Below are 16,855 nucleotides of genomic sequence, written 5' to 3'. Positions count from 1 at the left end.
GACACGGGGGTGTTGAGAATTCCTTTTGCTGGGGTGTGGAGGGAGCAGATATTCTGGGATATCACTGCTAGCACTCTGTCGGGAAACGTGTTTCTTTGGCATTTTTCAAACGCAAATCTCACGGAGAATTTTGTACCACTTGATGGTGAGAGGGGATCGTTGCAGGGTTGAATGGGGACGGTTCTTTTCTGGCCCTGCAGCTCTCCTAGAAGCGACTGGCGATAATGGTCTTGGTGCGTTGCCGTTTTACTTGGGTGGATTCAGTTTCCTCTCCATCTCAGCACAGCCGGAGCTGAGAGAGCGGGATCTGGTAGGCCTGCTGGCAGCGACCTCCTGAGGGATCATCTTCAAGGGATCTTCTTTGGAGTTGTTCTGTGCATGGCAAGGATCTACTTTCTTGCTGCCTCACTGAAATTGCATGGCCTAAACGAATGAATATTTTTATGAGGCGCCTTGCACCAGAGATGGGCCAGGACCAAACCAAGCAGCAGATAGAGAAGGGCCTGAGGTTGTATCAGTCCAATCAGACAGACAAAGCCCTGCATGTCTGGACAAAAGTGCTGGAGAAGACCTCAGATCCTGGAGGGAAGTTTCGGGTGTTAGGGTGCCTGATCACGGCTCACTCAGAAATGGGAAAATATAAAGATATGCTCAAGGTAAGCCTCCAAAGAACAGTTATGCTACTTACACTTACTGTAGTCAAACAAATGTACATATATATATATATATATGGTCTGTCCTGCTCTAAATGTCAAGTGTTGTCATTTGGTTTTGATAATTCGTGTCAAGACAAACACATTTTCACTACAGTGTGATCATATTTTGTGTTATGCAAACAGCGCTGTGTGTGTGTGTGTGTGTGTGCCACTGACTATCCTATCGATTTTATATTTCACAACGTCTGGTACAGTTTGTGCTGTAGTACATTTCTACAATAATTAAGTGACAATTGAAGGAGAAGTGAAGAAGCATGGGTTAATTTGTGGCTTCCACACGATGCAGAGTAAATAAGTGTCCTGCAACCCGAGTACCAGTGTGGGGTGTCTTGTTGACATAGCCATCTTTACTCAAGCAGTACCCACTCTCTGTTACTTCGCTTTAATGAGGACTTTAGAAAGTAGAGGCCCAACATCTTTCAATAAATGCATCATATAATGTATCTTTTATTCAGTATCTTTGTTTTTATTGATTCACAATTTGCCTACGAGTTTTCCTAACTCTCTTTGCAGTACGCTCTAGATCAAATCGACACAGCCAGAGAAATGGAGGACCCAGACTACCTGACAGAAGGCTACCTGAACTTGGCGCGCAGCAATGAGAAGCTGTGCGACTTCCAGAAAACGGTGTCCTACTGTAAGACCTGCTTAAACATGCAGGGCACCACCGTCAGCCTGCAGCTCAACGGCCAGGTCTGTCTCAGCATGGGCAACGCCTTCCTGGGCCTCAGTGTCTTCCAGAAAGCTCTGGAGAGCTACGAGAAGGCCCTGCGCTACGCACACAACAACGATGACAAGATGCTGGAGTGCAGAGTCTGCTGCAGTCTGGGAAACATTTATGTCCACCTTAAGGTACTTTTGATAGAAGTGACCAGATTGTTCTGAAAGCTGATTGTGATCATTTTAATGTGTGCTCCACTGCAAATACTACACTGTTGTCTTTGCTCAGCCTTACCTTTCCCCCAAATGTCTTTTAAAAATATTTATTGAAAGGCATATTACAGACAAAGAGCCTGAATAAGAACTTTTCTTTTTCTGTAAAACATCATTTGACCATTGCAGACGTCTCAGGTTTTCTATTTGGGTAAAAACATTCATTGGATCGCACGTGGGACTTCATTGCGCAATCATTACTGAGGTTGCCAACGTATTTGCAGAGTATGATAACACTGCAGAGCATCCAAGCAAACATCATCAATGGTTAGCTCATGTGGTACTGGGCATTGTGAAACACGGGCGGAGTGAGCAGGCTGCCTGGCGGGGGTTTCTGTAGTACCCTTGACATCAGAGATGTGTAATAGTCATCCCGTTGCTTCCTTGGGAGGATTGGTTTCAATGTGATTGAGATGAAGCGGCGTTTGAAAAATGCACTCATATGTCATATTTTAGGAAAGAAAACACAATTTCCCTGTTAATAATACTGTAGAGAATGATACTGCTGAATTGCCATAAGAAGGGAATAAAAAACCGAAAAGACATTTGACTAAGACACTGCCATTTGGGATATCAGACGTCTTACTCATCAATAACTTCTGCCAACAGGACTATGAGAAAGCCCTGTTCTTCCCATGTAAAGCAGCTGAGCTTGTCAATGACTACGGCAAGGGTTGGAGCCTCAAGTATCGAGCCATGAGCCAGTACCACATGTCTGTCGCCTACAGGAAACTAGAGCGCCTGCCAGACGCCATGGAGTGCTGTGAGGTATTGTTTTATCGCTGTCCGACACTCAATAACTGTCCCAACTGTCCTCAAAGTCTGGACTCACCCACATAAAGACAAACTTGCATAGCTTGTCACAAACTCCCTGTCCCCTGATGTCTCTGGCTGTTTGGATGTCGGAGTTGCAGATACTGTAGATGTTCTGCTGACAGGTGCAAGCGCCAGTTGTTCTGTTGTACCAGGCCTTAAACCTCGACAGAAATATGCTCATAGACGGGCTGGTTTAAAGTGTTAATGAAGCTTTGGTCTTCACTCTGTTCTAATTATGTACTGAGGGTGAAAAATAGCTTGATGTCATTGGCTTGGAGTGCAAAAGTAAAGTAACAAGACAGCAGGATGCATTTTCAGATTTATTACTTTTGCCAAACACATTTAGACAAACAATGTACACATGTTGTCATTTTCAGAATACCAGGGTACAAGAGGAGTCCTTACGGTGAAACAACAACGTCAGCCTGGTTTATCTTAAATATAAAGAAACTGATGAATGAAATAGCTGCCATAACAATTTGTAAAAGTAGTTCAGTAAAATATGGCGGTGAGTTTCAGGATGCACGCGTCTTTTCATTATAAAGAACAAATTCTCTCATTCACAGAATGATTTAGTTAAATGTACCGTGTAAATATTTTCATTCATAATAAGACTTAATTTTAAGAAGCATTGTATACATTATGGTGCTACTTAGTTTAATACTGCCATTTCATTTTAATATATCTGCTGTCAATGAACCTGACTAACTTTGAAAGTCCAATTTCCAAATGATCCAAAATGTTTGATGATTTCCCATCATTAGATTTCAGAAGAGCTTTGGTATCACAGTCCGACAAATGAATTTCTTCCGGAAAACCTCTGTGTTTCACTTCAACAGGAGTCGATGAAGATTGCTCTGCAGCACAGCGACCGTCCTCTGCAGGCTCTGTGCTTACTAAACTTCGCAGACATACACCGCTGCAGGCGTGACGTTGATGTAAGATGTGACCCTTTGTGCAGACCTGTTGGGTTAAAGATAAGATTTTGTCTTTTGGTGTATTTATTTTCGTTGCTTTCTCATTTTTTCCCTTTAACTGTTTGTTGCACTGGCATCTGTATGGCGAGCTTCATGTTGGTAATTCTCTTCATCCATCTAGAAAGCATTCCCTCGCTACGAGTCTGCACTGGGTATCATGACTGAGATTGGAAACCGTCTCGGACAATCACACGTCTACCTGGGAGTTGCAAAGTGTTGGCTTCTGCAAAAAGAATTGGACAAGGTACCTATAATTATATGTACATTTCCCTTCAAATATCACACTCTTATGACTGACATCATTGTTTTATTGTTTCTCATAATAAGTGCCAGCCTCACTGTTTATTTTGCAGGCTCTTGATTCTTTGCAGCGAGCACAGGAATTGGCAGATGGGATGGGAAACAAGGTAACTGATGTTACACAGGACACAAGTACAGTAGAGCTGCAACTATTAGTCCATTAATAGAATTAATCGGCAAGTAGTTATAATCAAATAATCGTATTAGTCAAGCAATAATGCATAAATAACAGAGTTACAGACTGGATAGAGGACTTTCCACGCAGTAGGAAACAGCAGGTGGTGGTAATTGATGCCACTTCAGGCCTCCGGAGTTCCTCAGGGATCTGTGTTGGGCCCTGTCCTCTTTGTTATCTTTGTTTTGCCATGTGTGATGCAGCCTGATGCATATCTTTTAGCGGAAGACACAAAAATATTTATAACAGTTATTAAGGACATTGACATTGACACAGCCCATTTAAATCCTTGGTGAGATCTCATCTTGAATTTGCAAGTTTGTTCTGGTGTCCTCATAAGGTAAAATATATATAAATAATTAACAAAGGTTCAGAGAAGAGCTAATAAACTAATTCCAGGTCTGAAAGAGATGCCATATGAGGACAGGTTCAGAGAAATACAATGACCTACTCTAGTATACATAAGACGTACGGCTGACAAGATTGAGGTCTAAAAGCTTGTTTACAGAATATATTATGATATCACAGCCGAGCCTGTCATCTACTTTTGGATTAATAGGTATGATTTAAGTGTGAACTCCTTAAAATGATTCCCACTTATGTGTTTCTCTCAAAGGAGAAAACACTTCTTCACACTTTTTGCTGTAAAAAGCATCCAAAGGATGTAAGGCAGGCACCTTCTGTTAACTCTTTCAAATATAGATTCGATAAATTCTGGTAAACAAAGGATATTTTGTATGATTATGAAGCTTATTTCAGCTTAAATGTTATTTTATTGTGGTATTATTTTTGTTGTATTCTTTGTTTGCTGTAGCTGGAGAGTCTGGTGTGGAGGATACCAGAACATTTTCAATACATTTAAATAAATTAGCACTAAGATTTCTTCGTAACACATGATTATCAACTATTGGTTTTGACAAAGCAAGACATTTAAAGACGGCAACTTCGAGGGAAGTTACAAAGGAATGTTTTGCAATTTTTCTCCATTTTATAGACAAAACAATTACCTTTTCTTTAGTGCCATTAACCGTTACCTAATCTTCATCATACATACAATCTACAGGTCACATTGACGGTCTCTTTCTGATTTGTGTCGTCAGCTGTGTGCGCTGAAGGTGCACTGCCTGAGTGAAGGGATTTATCGGACCCGGGGGCAGCAGGAGGAGCTCAGAGAGCAGGTGGTGAAGTTCCTGCAGTGTGTCGAGGAGCTGGAGCTCTACTGCGGCATGTGTGGAGAGTCCATCGGGGACAGGGACCAAAAACTGCAGGCCTTACCCTGTTCCCACATTTTCCATCTCAAGTGGGTGTTCTAGCACAGCGTACTACTTATTATCTTTGACACATATATTTCATAGATAACATAAATGATTGAGCGTGATTATTATTGAATACAGTGAGGTCTTCAGATCTGGCCGCATTAATATGTGCATTTCTTGATTTTTACACCTCTAAAGGCCGAAGCAGTTGACACTCTGCTTTTTTATTCCTTCAGGTGTCTGCAGACGAACGGCACGAAGGGTTGTCCTAAATGTTTCAAGTCCTCCATGAAGCCTGGATTTGTGTGATTGTGAGACTGTGTTTGTGCGTTGGATCTGCAGACGAAGCGTGAAGCCTCACAGGCTCCTGGCTGATCTGAGAGAAGCAGGCAGCCTCGGGATGCGCTGAAGACGTTTGAGGAGTAATAATTCACTGCTCTGTGAAGAGGATGCTGAACTGAACCCAGAGTGTCGCACAGTGCGGCTCTGAGGACATGATCAAGGCCTCCGTCTTATTAACAGACATCAGTCTGTGAGTTACAGCTGACGGTGGAGGTAGAACTGACTGATTTCAATACAAGCTGAAGAAGTAAGAACCTACATTGTCTCTGATGACTCTCTTTTTGTTGCAGGATTTAAATCTAGAGGAATATGGACCGCCCAAAGAGCATTTATAACTTGTATTTGCTATTTTATGGATGAGAAGTGTTTCGTGAAATGATCTTCAGTGATCTTAGTCGCAGGGTTTGTTGTTCCAGTTCCGATAATACCTTTTACACAACATCCACTTTTTCTTTAATCAACATTTTGCTGATTTAATTTAATTATTTTTTATCAGAGCACAGAGCCATTTCTGAATTTAACTGATTTCATACATGGTATATTTATTACTGTATTCATGTACATACTATTCTCATGTTCATTTGTTTTAAAGGTTTGATTTATTTGAGGTGTAAAACCTAAAGATGAGCTAAAATCTCTTAACCATTCAAAATGTAGTGTGTCTTTACAGAACAGGTTCATGCAGCTGATGTTTTCCCTTATTCATCGAGATTAAGGAGCCAGATCAACACACATTGTGTTCATAGAAATTCCTTTTCTGTCCATGTTTTACTCTTAAGTCTGACATCAACATAATATTGTTGAGAAGGAAACCTATTGGGAAAGGATCTTCTTTGACCAATCACACACTTGTCAGATAACCATTTGGAGGAGATACATGCAGTTGTTTTAATGTAGTGCTTTCATATTTGTAGTCATATGTAAATATTTATTAATTGGTCAAATGTATTGAGATTAGGCATTGTAATCTTAAGGTGGTTTTGAGGGAGAAAGCCCCCAAAACATGAGCTATTACATCAGATAATGTTGCATGTTTTCTTTACAATCGCCAAGAAACAAAGGATTTCATCAAATTATGAATCCTTGTAACTGCATTTATTTCGGAATTGTTTATTATAGTATTTCTTAATATTCAGTGGCTTTTACCATTCATATCTCTTATATATTTGTTCAATACATTGTTCACTATATTCAAGTAATAATGTGATTTTGGGGAGAAAAAGCTGTCAATTAAATAGTCGTGGTTTAAAAAAGGTTTTTCATACAGTAAACTCCCCCTAAATTTAGTTTTAGTGAGACTGTAGTTGTAGTTGACAAAAGTACTCTGTTAAAACATTGATGCGGGACACGCATAATTTCAATTGAGTGGTCAAAACAGGATGAATAATTTCAACAATTACTATGAATCCTTTTTGAAACCTTCATCATTAAAGCAAAGAGGTGACAAACTTTTCTCATCCAATACACACAATACTGTAGCTTTAAAACTTAAAAAAAGTATTTAGTTTTCTCTCTATAAACGCAAATAGGGCGACAACATGAGAAGAGAGAGACCAACACATTTACTTTCACAGCTCAAGCCTCATATATGTTTCTCACGCATCACTACTAGCTCCTGGTTCTTCTTTGAAGTTGTTCATCCAACCTGTAGTACAGTCAATGTAAAACTTCTAAAGCATGGATATCATCTACACTTTTTGTTCTTGGTTCTGGGGTATAAATACGATTTCACTGACAGCACTGCCACTCATCTTCAACGATTTAAACTACCTCTGTTTTTGCCTCTGAGCTTTGCCCTGCTCAGAGGAATAATGCAGTAATAACACAACATTTAAATACATGTAGTAGAATTCTTATGTTTTTCTAGACGACATGTTGATAAAACCATGGTTTAAATGATTTAGACGATGACTTGAATGCATTGTTAATATATTTATGCATTGAGTCAAACCATGTTACTGTGTCAAATATGGAAACATTTCATAATGGAAAATAAAGTGCACCGAAAGTGAATATAAGTCTATTCTGTGATCTTAGTGCTGCTATTGACTGTTGGGTATATATGTATATGTATATACTGTATACTATATATATATAATGTCAGTCTACTATCATCATTTAACAACAGATTTCAATATATTGCATGAGGAATACTTGATGCGTATGGAACCAGTCGTACTAGTTTGCCAACATTTAAAGGTTTCGGGGAAGGTACTGCCTGCAGTCACACCACCTGAAGAGCAGGAAGGAAGCACTACTGTAACCTCACTGTACAGGAACACTTCAGCCGGATGGCAGGGATTTCATTCTCTGAAAAGGACTTACTTTGTCCTCAATGCTCTGATATTTATTACCTTCCTGTTCTCCTAAAATGTGGCCACAATATTTGCAGATTTTGTTTACAGAAATTCTGGGAATGGAAAGGATGCAAAGAATGTCCTGTGTGTCGCACTGTGTCTGTCCCTGGGAGGCCTCCTATCAATTTGGCACTAAAGATAGCTGCGGACAATTATCAAGAGCAAAAGACCATCGGGAAGCAAGACGTTTGTCATCTTCACAAAGAGAAGCTGAAGATTTTTTGTCATAATGACCTGGAGCCCATCTGTCTTGTCTGCCAAACGTCAAGACAGCATAAAGTTCATGAATGCTGCCCAGTGGAGGAGGCTGCAGAACAGAAAAAGGTGGAGTAAAAATAGAAACTGGGAAAATGACAGAGGGATTAACTGCACATATACTCCAACACAAGAAACACAATTAGTGATCTGTGAGAGCAAATATTTGTTGCTACTGTGGGTGTAACATGTTTATTTTTTTAGGCGTATAAGGGGATACATTGGGCTGCAAATAACAATTTATTTCATATTAATGGTTTTCTGAATCAAATAATGAATCATTTAGTCTATAAAAAGTGTATACCCCAGTTTCCCAGACCAACCAGTCAAAAACTCAACAAAATTTAGTTTACAAGGATTTAATGCACAGGAAAAAGTAACAAATTGATTATTGAGATAGTTGACAATAATTATATATATAATATAATATAATAATACATTTTGTTTGTTGACTAGATTCATTGTTTCAGCTCGAGATTTGAACTCTTAACGATTCTTTTTTTAATCATTTCAGGGAGAAATTTCAGCGATGCTGGAGTCCTTAAGGAAAAAGCTCATAACACTGAACAAGACCAAGGTGGACCGGGAGGAAACCAAAAACTATATACAGGTGAAAGTTATGAACTGAAAGTTTTGTTGTACCTCTACTCTGACTTATATTTATGGAGGTTTTGTTAACAGGTTCATTCTGAATTTCTAGTATCACTTGTTAAATTATTTTTGGCCCAGAGAGTTAACACTCTGAGCATGGCACACAAACATTCCTTTGGTTTACTGCCAAACATAACCAGTTTTCTCAACATGACAGAGCCAAGCTAATCAAAGTGAGGAAGCGATTAAGGAGGGGTTTCAGAAGCTACACCTATTCCTCAGGGAGGAGGAAAACAGTAGACTGAAGCTGCTCAAACAGGAAAAGGAAATTAAGACCCAGGTGATGTGTGAGAAGCTGGAGAACATCAAGGACCAGATCAAAACCCTCTCTTCCACCATCAGTGATATTGAGGCATATCTCAGAGCAAAGGACTTACCATTTCTACAGGTACATTTACTGATATGTTTACACAACCACATGGCAATATAAACCAAGTTTAGTTTAGTTACTTTGAAAAAAAAGTTACTTTTTTAAGTTACTGTGAAAAAAAGTTACTTTTTTAAGTTACTTTGAAAAAAAGTTACTTTAAAAAAACAAAACTTTGTGAGTGTACATTTTTTGTTTAAATACTAATAAATGCTTCCCGTCATGTATTATTTCATCAATGTTTCCTTTCACTACTTGATATATTTAATCTATTATTCTTTTTGACCTAAAGAAAATCCAACTGGGATCAAAACTTGTGCGTTTTGGAGTCATGTACAGGCGTTACTCTTTATCAATGCTGATTTCAAAAAGCCTTGCACCTACATGTGATTTGCATAGAACTACACATCTAACATTTTGTAAATTTGATGCATTTCTATACTTTCCTTTTTTTAAGGACTACAAGGACATGAAGAAACGGTATGTATAACTCACTATCTGCTATAGTTATCACAGTCTCCATAAGACAATGTTGTAATGATTTCAACATGTTTCAGGGCCAAATGCAATATTCCAGAGCCAGAATGTATCAGAGATATCCTGATCAACTCTGCAAAGCATCTGGGATCACTTAAGTTTAGAATTTGGAAGAAGATGGCCAACATCATCACATGTGGTGGGTGAGCAGACAATGGCTTAAAGGTAAAGGTATTTTCAACATACTGAATTTTGTTTATACTTCCAGCTCCCATCACTCTGGATCCAAACACGGCCCACTCCAACTTAAAGTTCTCTGAAGAGTTGACCAGCGTACAACACAGCAGTAAGCAAGTCGTACCCGGTAACCCTGAACGCTGCACCAGCCGTGTGTGTGTGCTGGGAGCCACCGGCTACACATCTGGGAAGCACAGCTGGACTGTGGAGGTGGGCCAGGGCAAAGACTGGTACATCGGAGTAGCCCGAGAGTCCATCAAAAGGGAGAGTACCGTCTTCCTCAACCCGACTGGGGGTTTCTGGGTGCTCGGCCTGTGCAATGGGGACTCATTCTGGGCTGAGACCTCGCCTCGGACCAAGCTGGTGTTGAAGCAGAAGCCAGAGAAGATTACTGTGCAGCTGGATTATGACAAAGGAAAGGTTGTTTTCATCAACGCTGCTGATTTGACAGTAATACACGCATTCAAAGATAGATTTACAGAGAGGATTTTCCCCTACTTCTCTCCTGGATTGTATGAAAATGCAAACAACTCCATCCCACTGACAATCTGTCCTCTGACAGTAACAGTGGAGGTAAAGTAGACTCGCATACAGTAGACACGGGACAGTAGAGCTGAAGACTTTAGTGAGTGTGTGTTGTTGAGGGTGCTGCTACAACTGATAAAAATAACTAACAAGTTGTATAGTTTCAATACGTATTTCAGAAAAATAAGCAGCAAATTGTATAAAACCCATATTCTTTACTATGAAGGTTAGAAGGGCAACACAGTATATTTGATCAAACAAGACATTTTCACACATTTGTACAGTTTATTCTTGCTCAGAACAAAGTCTCTAGTTATGTTCATTTACAGAGTGCATTTGCTATCATTAACTGTCGTTCTCTTTGTTTTTTGGTTTCCTCTGTGATGACATATCTTTCAATTTAGAGTCCAGCTTCCTTTGCAGATAGGCTTTCTTATTGGGGTCCATGGATTTGTCTTTCTTCCCACTCCCTGCGTACAGAACGCCTTCTTTGCTTATTCTCATCCGAGCATGAGACTTGGCTTTATCTCCACAGCCGTGAACCTAAAAAGGGTTTACAACATGACAATCAAATCAGAAAAACACGACATGGCACTCAGCTTGTCGTGCTTAAAATGCCAAAAACATACATTAGAAAAACTCAACAGCAATGTCTCTTTGCAGAAATCATGACCCGGTTACTCAGACAATCCACAGACCTCATTGTAAGCAGCTTAATGTAGGAACTATTTTCTTTCAACCATAGTTGAATAGCCCCACAAGCCTAGCGCCATGTTGTCAGTCCATGAGAAGGCATCTCTACGGCTGATATCTCCAAAACTAGGCAACTCACACCAAAACAATCTAGGTTGATAATTAGCACTACAAGTAAGACAAAAGATATGTATGTTAGCTGTCACTTATGCTGAAATCAATGCACAGCCTTTAATAAACAAAAACTACATCCTTTCACTGTCATGCATATTTAATACAGCGACGGTCTAATAAACACACAAACTAAAACAACTACTATCTGGTTGGTCTGTTCCTGTCTTACCTCTGGTATATGATGACTGAGACAATACTGCCTGTTGCAGAAGAGGCAGAGCTGTCCGAGTGTCAGCAAAGAAGCTTTACACCTGACAAAGCTGCACACCCTTTCAGCCTTTATGACAGCGTTGATGAGTGTGTCAAAGTCATCGTCTGGAGCTGCAGCAGCAGCGATGCCGCAGGCGCCGGCCTTCATTCGGTTCTTTTCTGGTAAAGAAATATTAAGAGTCGAATTGTTGCATACACATTGGAGCAGACGGCTTAAAATAACACTTAAAATGAGGTGTTTCTATCACAAACCTTTAGCAGGCTTGGGCTTCTTTGATGACTGGGCCGGAGCTGGTGGGATGCGTTTCTGTTGCTGTTTCTGTTGAGCATGTTCTTCCCTCTTCTGCTGCTCCCTCTTCATCCGCTCCAAATGTAAACTTTTCAGGTCTGATGGAGGTTGACACAGCAGCTCTCTTTGGGGATCAGGGATTGTTTCTTCTTCTTCTTCTTCTTCTTGTGTTGGCCTCTCAGCTGGTGTTGACACCAGAGGCCTGGCGACCATGATACACCGGCCTTTACCCTCCCCTTTACTCTCATGCACGAGGCCCAGCTCCTCAGCGATCTGGTGGACCAGCAGGCGGTCATGAGAGTTAAACGATGATGGGAACTGTAGTTCTTTCTGACTTAAGTCCTTTAGAAAGCTCTCCACCTGCGCTCTGATCTCAGCACACCTGTTCTTCTTCTGCTCCTCCTCCGTCAGTGCCGTCATGCAGGACGTTATGTGCTTCTCGGTACCAGCAGCAGTTTCATTACTGCTGCTGCCAGTGGACTTCTTTTGTTGTTGCTTCGCCCTGCTCGGAGGCTGATCTTTAACCTTCTGTTTGGTGGACGTGGAGCTGCTGGCAGACGCACTAGCCTTTGTGTCTTTGTGGTCACGGGTGTAGTTCTGTGGCACGATGTCCTGGATGTACTCAAATGCCGTTCTGACCTCGCCAAACTCAGTCATATGATTGATCAGGGACTTCAGGAAAGCATGACTCTGGACAGTCTGGGTGTCGCACACAACAGCGACGTGACGTCTTGCACGTGTAACAGCCACATTAATCCTTCTGTCCTCTGCCAGAAATCCAACTCCCCCTAAAATAAAGGAATGAACAAATACATGAATGATTGCTGCACACAATCACTGTGTGGCAGAAAAACAGCTAAATAAGTTACCCTTTCTGTTGGACCGAACCAACGACAACACCACCGCCTCTTTCTCCCGGCCCTGAAATCCATCCACGGACTTTATCTCCAGCTCTGGATGCCTCGCAGAAAGTTTCTGACGCAGAAGATGGACCTATTACAGAGATAACACATTAACATACAAGTCAATTAGTGCTTTTGAGACACAACTGTAAGGTCTTTTGATTTTGTACGGATTGTATTTAAATTGCTGTGAAAGTGTAGATCTCTTTTTTTTTAATTTTAAATGGAAATTTAAGTTCTGCATTATTGCTATGACACGGTACAGTAGTATTAGTTGATGTGGGAACATTTTACACTACAGTCCCTCAAACCAGTGACTTACTTGTAGATTGTATGGAGCAATAACAGCGATGTCTTTAGCTTTAACCCCAGCTCCAGTCAAGGCCTTTATGTGCAGCTCAACAATGTCTACCTCACCTGACGAAATAATAGTCAACCGTGTTAAGAGCCCACACTGACTGTAATGAAATGTGATTTCTTGCAATAAAAATGACTAACCCTGATTGCCTTTGGACTGCTCATCTGTGACCTCCATCTCACTCAGGCCGCAGCCTGCAGTGTCAATAAGAAGAAGTGGCGTGCTGGTCTCTTCAACACAGGTGACTCCTGGTAAATCTCTTCAGCATCAAAGACATCATTATTTTTTTTTTACTTTAATGATTTATCATTCACTGAAATACAAACGTGACACACTTTCCATCATCAAGCTCGCACTCACTTCAACAAGTGTCCCTCTACAGAGCTGTGGGCCGTTAGTCTTCCCTGGTACATCTCTTTGGAGGCCCAGTTCATGATGGCACTGTGCATGCGGTACTGAACCGTTAGCATCCGGACCACTGAGTCCCCATACATCTGGATGAGTCTCTCCATGAGACTGAGAGACAGGCCTTTTGATGCAGCCCTGTGGAGCACAAAAGAAAAACAATGTGCGGTAACCTATAAAAATCTGAAACAAGATCTTATAAAAAATTTTAAAAAAAAAAGGCACTGAAAACAATCTCACTATGGTCGATGGGGTCCTACAAGAACACACATGTTCTGCCAAAGTTAGAACAGTTTTCTTTATTTCATGTGAGAGATTTCTGTATTTGTGTTTTTGTCTTTCATGTGTCAGTGGTTTAACGTGGGCCGGGCTCAACTGGAAAAAGATGATGTCACATATTTCTCTGCACCAATGAGAATTTAGCATTTGAACCAAATTGGATGAGTGTTGTTGACAGTTGCCCTCATTCAAATCTGATCAAACTAAACCCCATGTTGTTATTTAAGAGCTTAACTCATAAATGAAGAAATATTCTGATGCGTTTACAAGAAATTTTTTTGTCACAGGACAAATGCAAAATCTTGAATGTGAATTCATGTGAATGAAAAAAAGAGGAGTTTCTTTACCTTTGTGATTTGATAGTAGGTGGTAGCTGCTTGTAGTCTCCAGCCAGAACGCACTTGCGTGCTCTGAGCAGGGCGATCCAGCAGCTGCTCTCCAGCGCCTGAGCGCACTCGTCTATCACCACCCAATCAAAATGCTCCGCCGGCAGGTACTTCAGAGGGCCTTCGCCACCAGCACCTAAACGCAGACAAGTGCACTGTGATTGCCTTTCAGCATCGCTGCAACGACTGAAAGACATTTTCCTTCAATCACGGCCAATACTGACCTGTGTTGGTTGACAACACAACATCGGCCCTTTTTAGGATCTGGGCTATGGCTGTTGCTTCCCTTGATTTGAGCTCTTTTCTAAGCTCCCCTATTTCTCTTTTGAAGTTCACCCGCTCTCCCTTTTCACGCATTTTCTTCATTCCAATCTTGAAAATGAAAAAAGAAAAGAAAATAAATTGTTTTTATATGTACAACAAGTCAGTCAAGATGGCACACATGCCAGTAGGCGCACACGCTAAACTACTTACAAATGCTTTATCGATGTCTTTACGGATGTCAGCGATGATGTTTGCGTTGTCACTCTGCGCGAGGATGGCGTCGAGAGAATGTTTCTGTATGGACTCCAGGAGTCTGGCAGGGTGACCCAGCCGGAGCACCTTTGCCTTGCACCGGGCTAACCTCTCCACTAGATTATCCACGGCCACGTTAGAGGGCGTACAGCAGAGGACCTGCACAAACACAGAATCAAAATGTGAAAATGAGCCCGTCTAGACTGAGGTGCTGCAATGACAACTGACAGAACACAGTAAATGTAACTGCATTAATCAGTAGGAGAAACATATTCATATATATATACACACACACTAATAAATATCAACTTTCTGCACCTTTTGGCCTTGTTTGACTGCTTGCAGGATGATCTCCACCACTGTGGTGGTCTTCCCAGTGCCTGGTGGTCCATGAATCACAGCCACTTCTCTCTGAGACAGCGTAAAGGACACAGCTTCTCTCTGAGAATCATCCAGGTTCGAGTTAAAGAACTGAACGTCGTCTGATGAAACAAAATAGGATACAAAGAATTGTATGTGGATCGTATGATTCATGCAACATTTTGAAATCAGCATAGAGTATGTTGCATACTTCTGTAAAAGCAAACCAACAAGCACAATTTCTCTGAGCAACTATCTTTTGATTATGTTTGCTGAGTAAAGTGTGACTTACTTGGCTGTGATTGATTAGACGGTTTTGAGTCTCCAAAAAGAACGTTTATCATATTGGCAGCTGGTCCATTCCTGTATCCATTTAATGTATTCAAGGCACTGCAAGCAAAAGAAACACACAGAGAAAATAAGTTGTTTCAAGTTTTCATAATTCACTTGTATCGTTCTTATATAAAAACTCACTTTTTCATCCGTTTGTAGGTGATGTCATTTGCCAACTTTAAGAGGTTGTGAAGCGCATCCGTATCAAAGCTGAGGCCGTCCTTTAAGTCGTCGAAGGCCACGTTTATAGAAGCTTGGCTGACCCTCGTCACTATTCCTGTGCCGATCTGTGAGGCCGGGGTGCATCCACCGGTGTCATACAAGCCAACTATGTCCCCTGTAACAAAAGACATCGATGTCACAAGAAGCAAAATATGAAGCTAAAGTCACAAAGAAAACCCACAGATCCCATGTTTTATTCTTCCATCTCACCAGGTCCAAAGCTGTTGCTTGGCAGAGATGAGAAACCGAGATGCTTTCTTGGCTCAAGGACGATGACTGTGCGGCCATACAGGCCTGTGGACTGACTTCCTATCTGCAATTTCAGCAGGCAAACTCCTTTATTTTGAAGATCCTTGAGAGAGATGTTCTCCTGCCATATCCTGAAGGCAAAAAAGAAGACATTTTATAGCGCTATTATGTGAAGAGCAGCATCCTGTGTTTTTGAAGCTTGACCAAAGTCATTCATTGAAGTGCAGAGCAAAAGTGCTGAAAAAAAGCCTTTATTAAGTAAAGTATCACAGTCTGGATGTTATGTTACATACCTGGTCTCCTCTATTTCAGCCTCCCTCTCCTCCTGTAGGAGCTCGAGTGTCTTTGACACAAATTGTTCAACCGCCATCACTCACTAAAAACAACCAAAAGATGATCAGTGTTACAGAACAGATCAGAGCTACTTCAATGAAGCTAGAGACAAACCAGAAGAGGTCCTACTAACTATCTGCTGTTCAGTTTTAATGTTATACACACACACCAGCTCACATTTGACTGATAACATATGTTGTAATTTAAGGATAGGTAAGGGGCAAATCACACCAGTGGTGGAATATAACATACTACTTTATTAATTATTCAAGCGCCACACTTAAGTCCAGCTCTAAGGTATTTCCACTTTAATCGAGTATATCCTATGCTACTAAATACTCAGTATGTTGTTTTGTGTATTATGTTGTATTACTTTGGGTAAATGTGTGTTACTTCTACTGAAGTAACGTTATAAAGCCTGTACACTTCTTCCACCATGAGTATACAGAGTAGTAGTTAAGACAGATATATGCTAACGCTTCATGAACGCTCACGTTAGCTTGCTAGCTACACTGCACTCTTACATTAGCAACAGTTAGCACGAAAGACAGAAGGACACTCACCTGCTAATGAAGATGTCAGCTAGATTATCTGCGGAGAGAAAAGCTGATGTTAAGCTCTTAAAAGTGTCTTGCTAATATCTTCAAACGCACAACACCAGTGTGTTTGTTTGACTCATGTTGTCTTCCTTTATTATGCTAGCTAGCTAGCTTGTCAGCCTTCTAGCTACACTGCCACCTAACGGCTCAGATGACTTCCCTT

The 16,855-nt window shown here is 40.9% G+C and overlaps 3 protein-coding genes across 3 annotated transcripts; 2 read left to right on the top strand and 1 right to left on the bottom strand.

The window, feature by feature from the left end:
• The first annotated feature begins 28 nt into the window (after positions 1 to 28).
• On the top strand, positions 29 to 5,566 carry rapsn (receptor-associated protein of the synapse, 43kD). The gene is made up of 8 exons (XM_031868374.1): positions 29 to 656; positions 1,230 to 1,568; positions 2,259 to 2,417; positions 3,305 to 3,403; positions 3,564 to 3,686; positions 3,796 to 3,849; positions 5,018 to 5,217; positions 5,410 to 5,566. Exons 1-8 carry the CDS (start codon positions 432 to 434, stop codon positions 5,480 to 5,482), a joined length of 1,272 nt encoding a protein of 423 aa, XP_031724234.1. The 5' UTR covers positions 29 to 431; the 3' UTR covers positions 5,483 to 5,566.
• A 2,230-nt stretch (positions 5,567 to 7,796) lies between these two features.
• On the top strand, positions 7,797 to 13,146 carry LOC116395892 (zinc-binding protein A33-like). The gene is made up of 6 exons (XM_031870103.1): positions 7,797 to 8,196; positions 8,642 to 8,737; positions 8,936 to 9,166; positions 9,603 to 9,625; positions 9,703 to 9,821; positions 9,891 to 13,146. The coding sequence occupies exons 1-6, from the start codon at positions 7,807 to 7,809 to the stop codon at positions 10,439 to 10,441; spliced, it is 1,410 nt and encodes a 469-aa protein (XP_031725963.1). The 5' UTR covers positions 7,797 to 7,806; the 3' UTR covers positions 10,442 to 13,146.
• ighmbp2 (immunoglobulin mu DNA binding protein 2) lies at positions 9,346 to 16,830 on the bottom strand. The gene is made up of 16 exons (XM_031870090.1): positions 16,657 to 16,830; positions 16,054 to 16,136; positions 15,722 to 15,891; positions 15,431 to 15,626; positions 15,249 to 15,346; positions 14,915 to 15,078; positions 14,555 to 14,755; positions 14,305 to 14,452; positions 14,042 to 14,216; positions 13,371 to 13,553; positions 13,151 to 13,269; positions 12,975 to 13,069; positions 12,620 to 12,743; positions 11,714 to 12,538; positions 11,421 to 11,620; positions 9,346 to 10,927 (listed from the first exon to the last, which is right to left on the bottom strand). The coding sequence occupies exons 2-16, from the start codon at positions 16,128 to 16,130 to the stop codon at positions 10,730 to 10,732; spliced, it is 2,973 nt and encodes a 990-aa protein (XP_031725950.1). The 5' UTR covers positions 16,131 to 16,136; positions 16,657 to 16,830; the 3' UTR covers positions 9,346 to 10,729.
• Between the last annotated feature and the right edge of the window lie 25 nt (positions 16,831 to 16,855).

Source organism: Anarrhichthys ocellatus, unplaced genomic scaffold (genome assembly GCF_004355925.1).
Source record: "Anarrhichthys ocellatus isolate YVR2014 unplaced genomic scaffold, GSC_Weel_1.0 scaffold2, whole genome shotgun sequence".
NCBI lineage: Eukaryota > Metazoa > Chordata > Actinopteri > Perciformes > Anarhichadidae > Anarrhichthys > Anarrhichthys ocellatus.
Note: the sequence above shows the minus strand (reverse complement) of the source record. Positions and strands in the feature narration are given on the sequence as shown.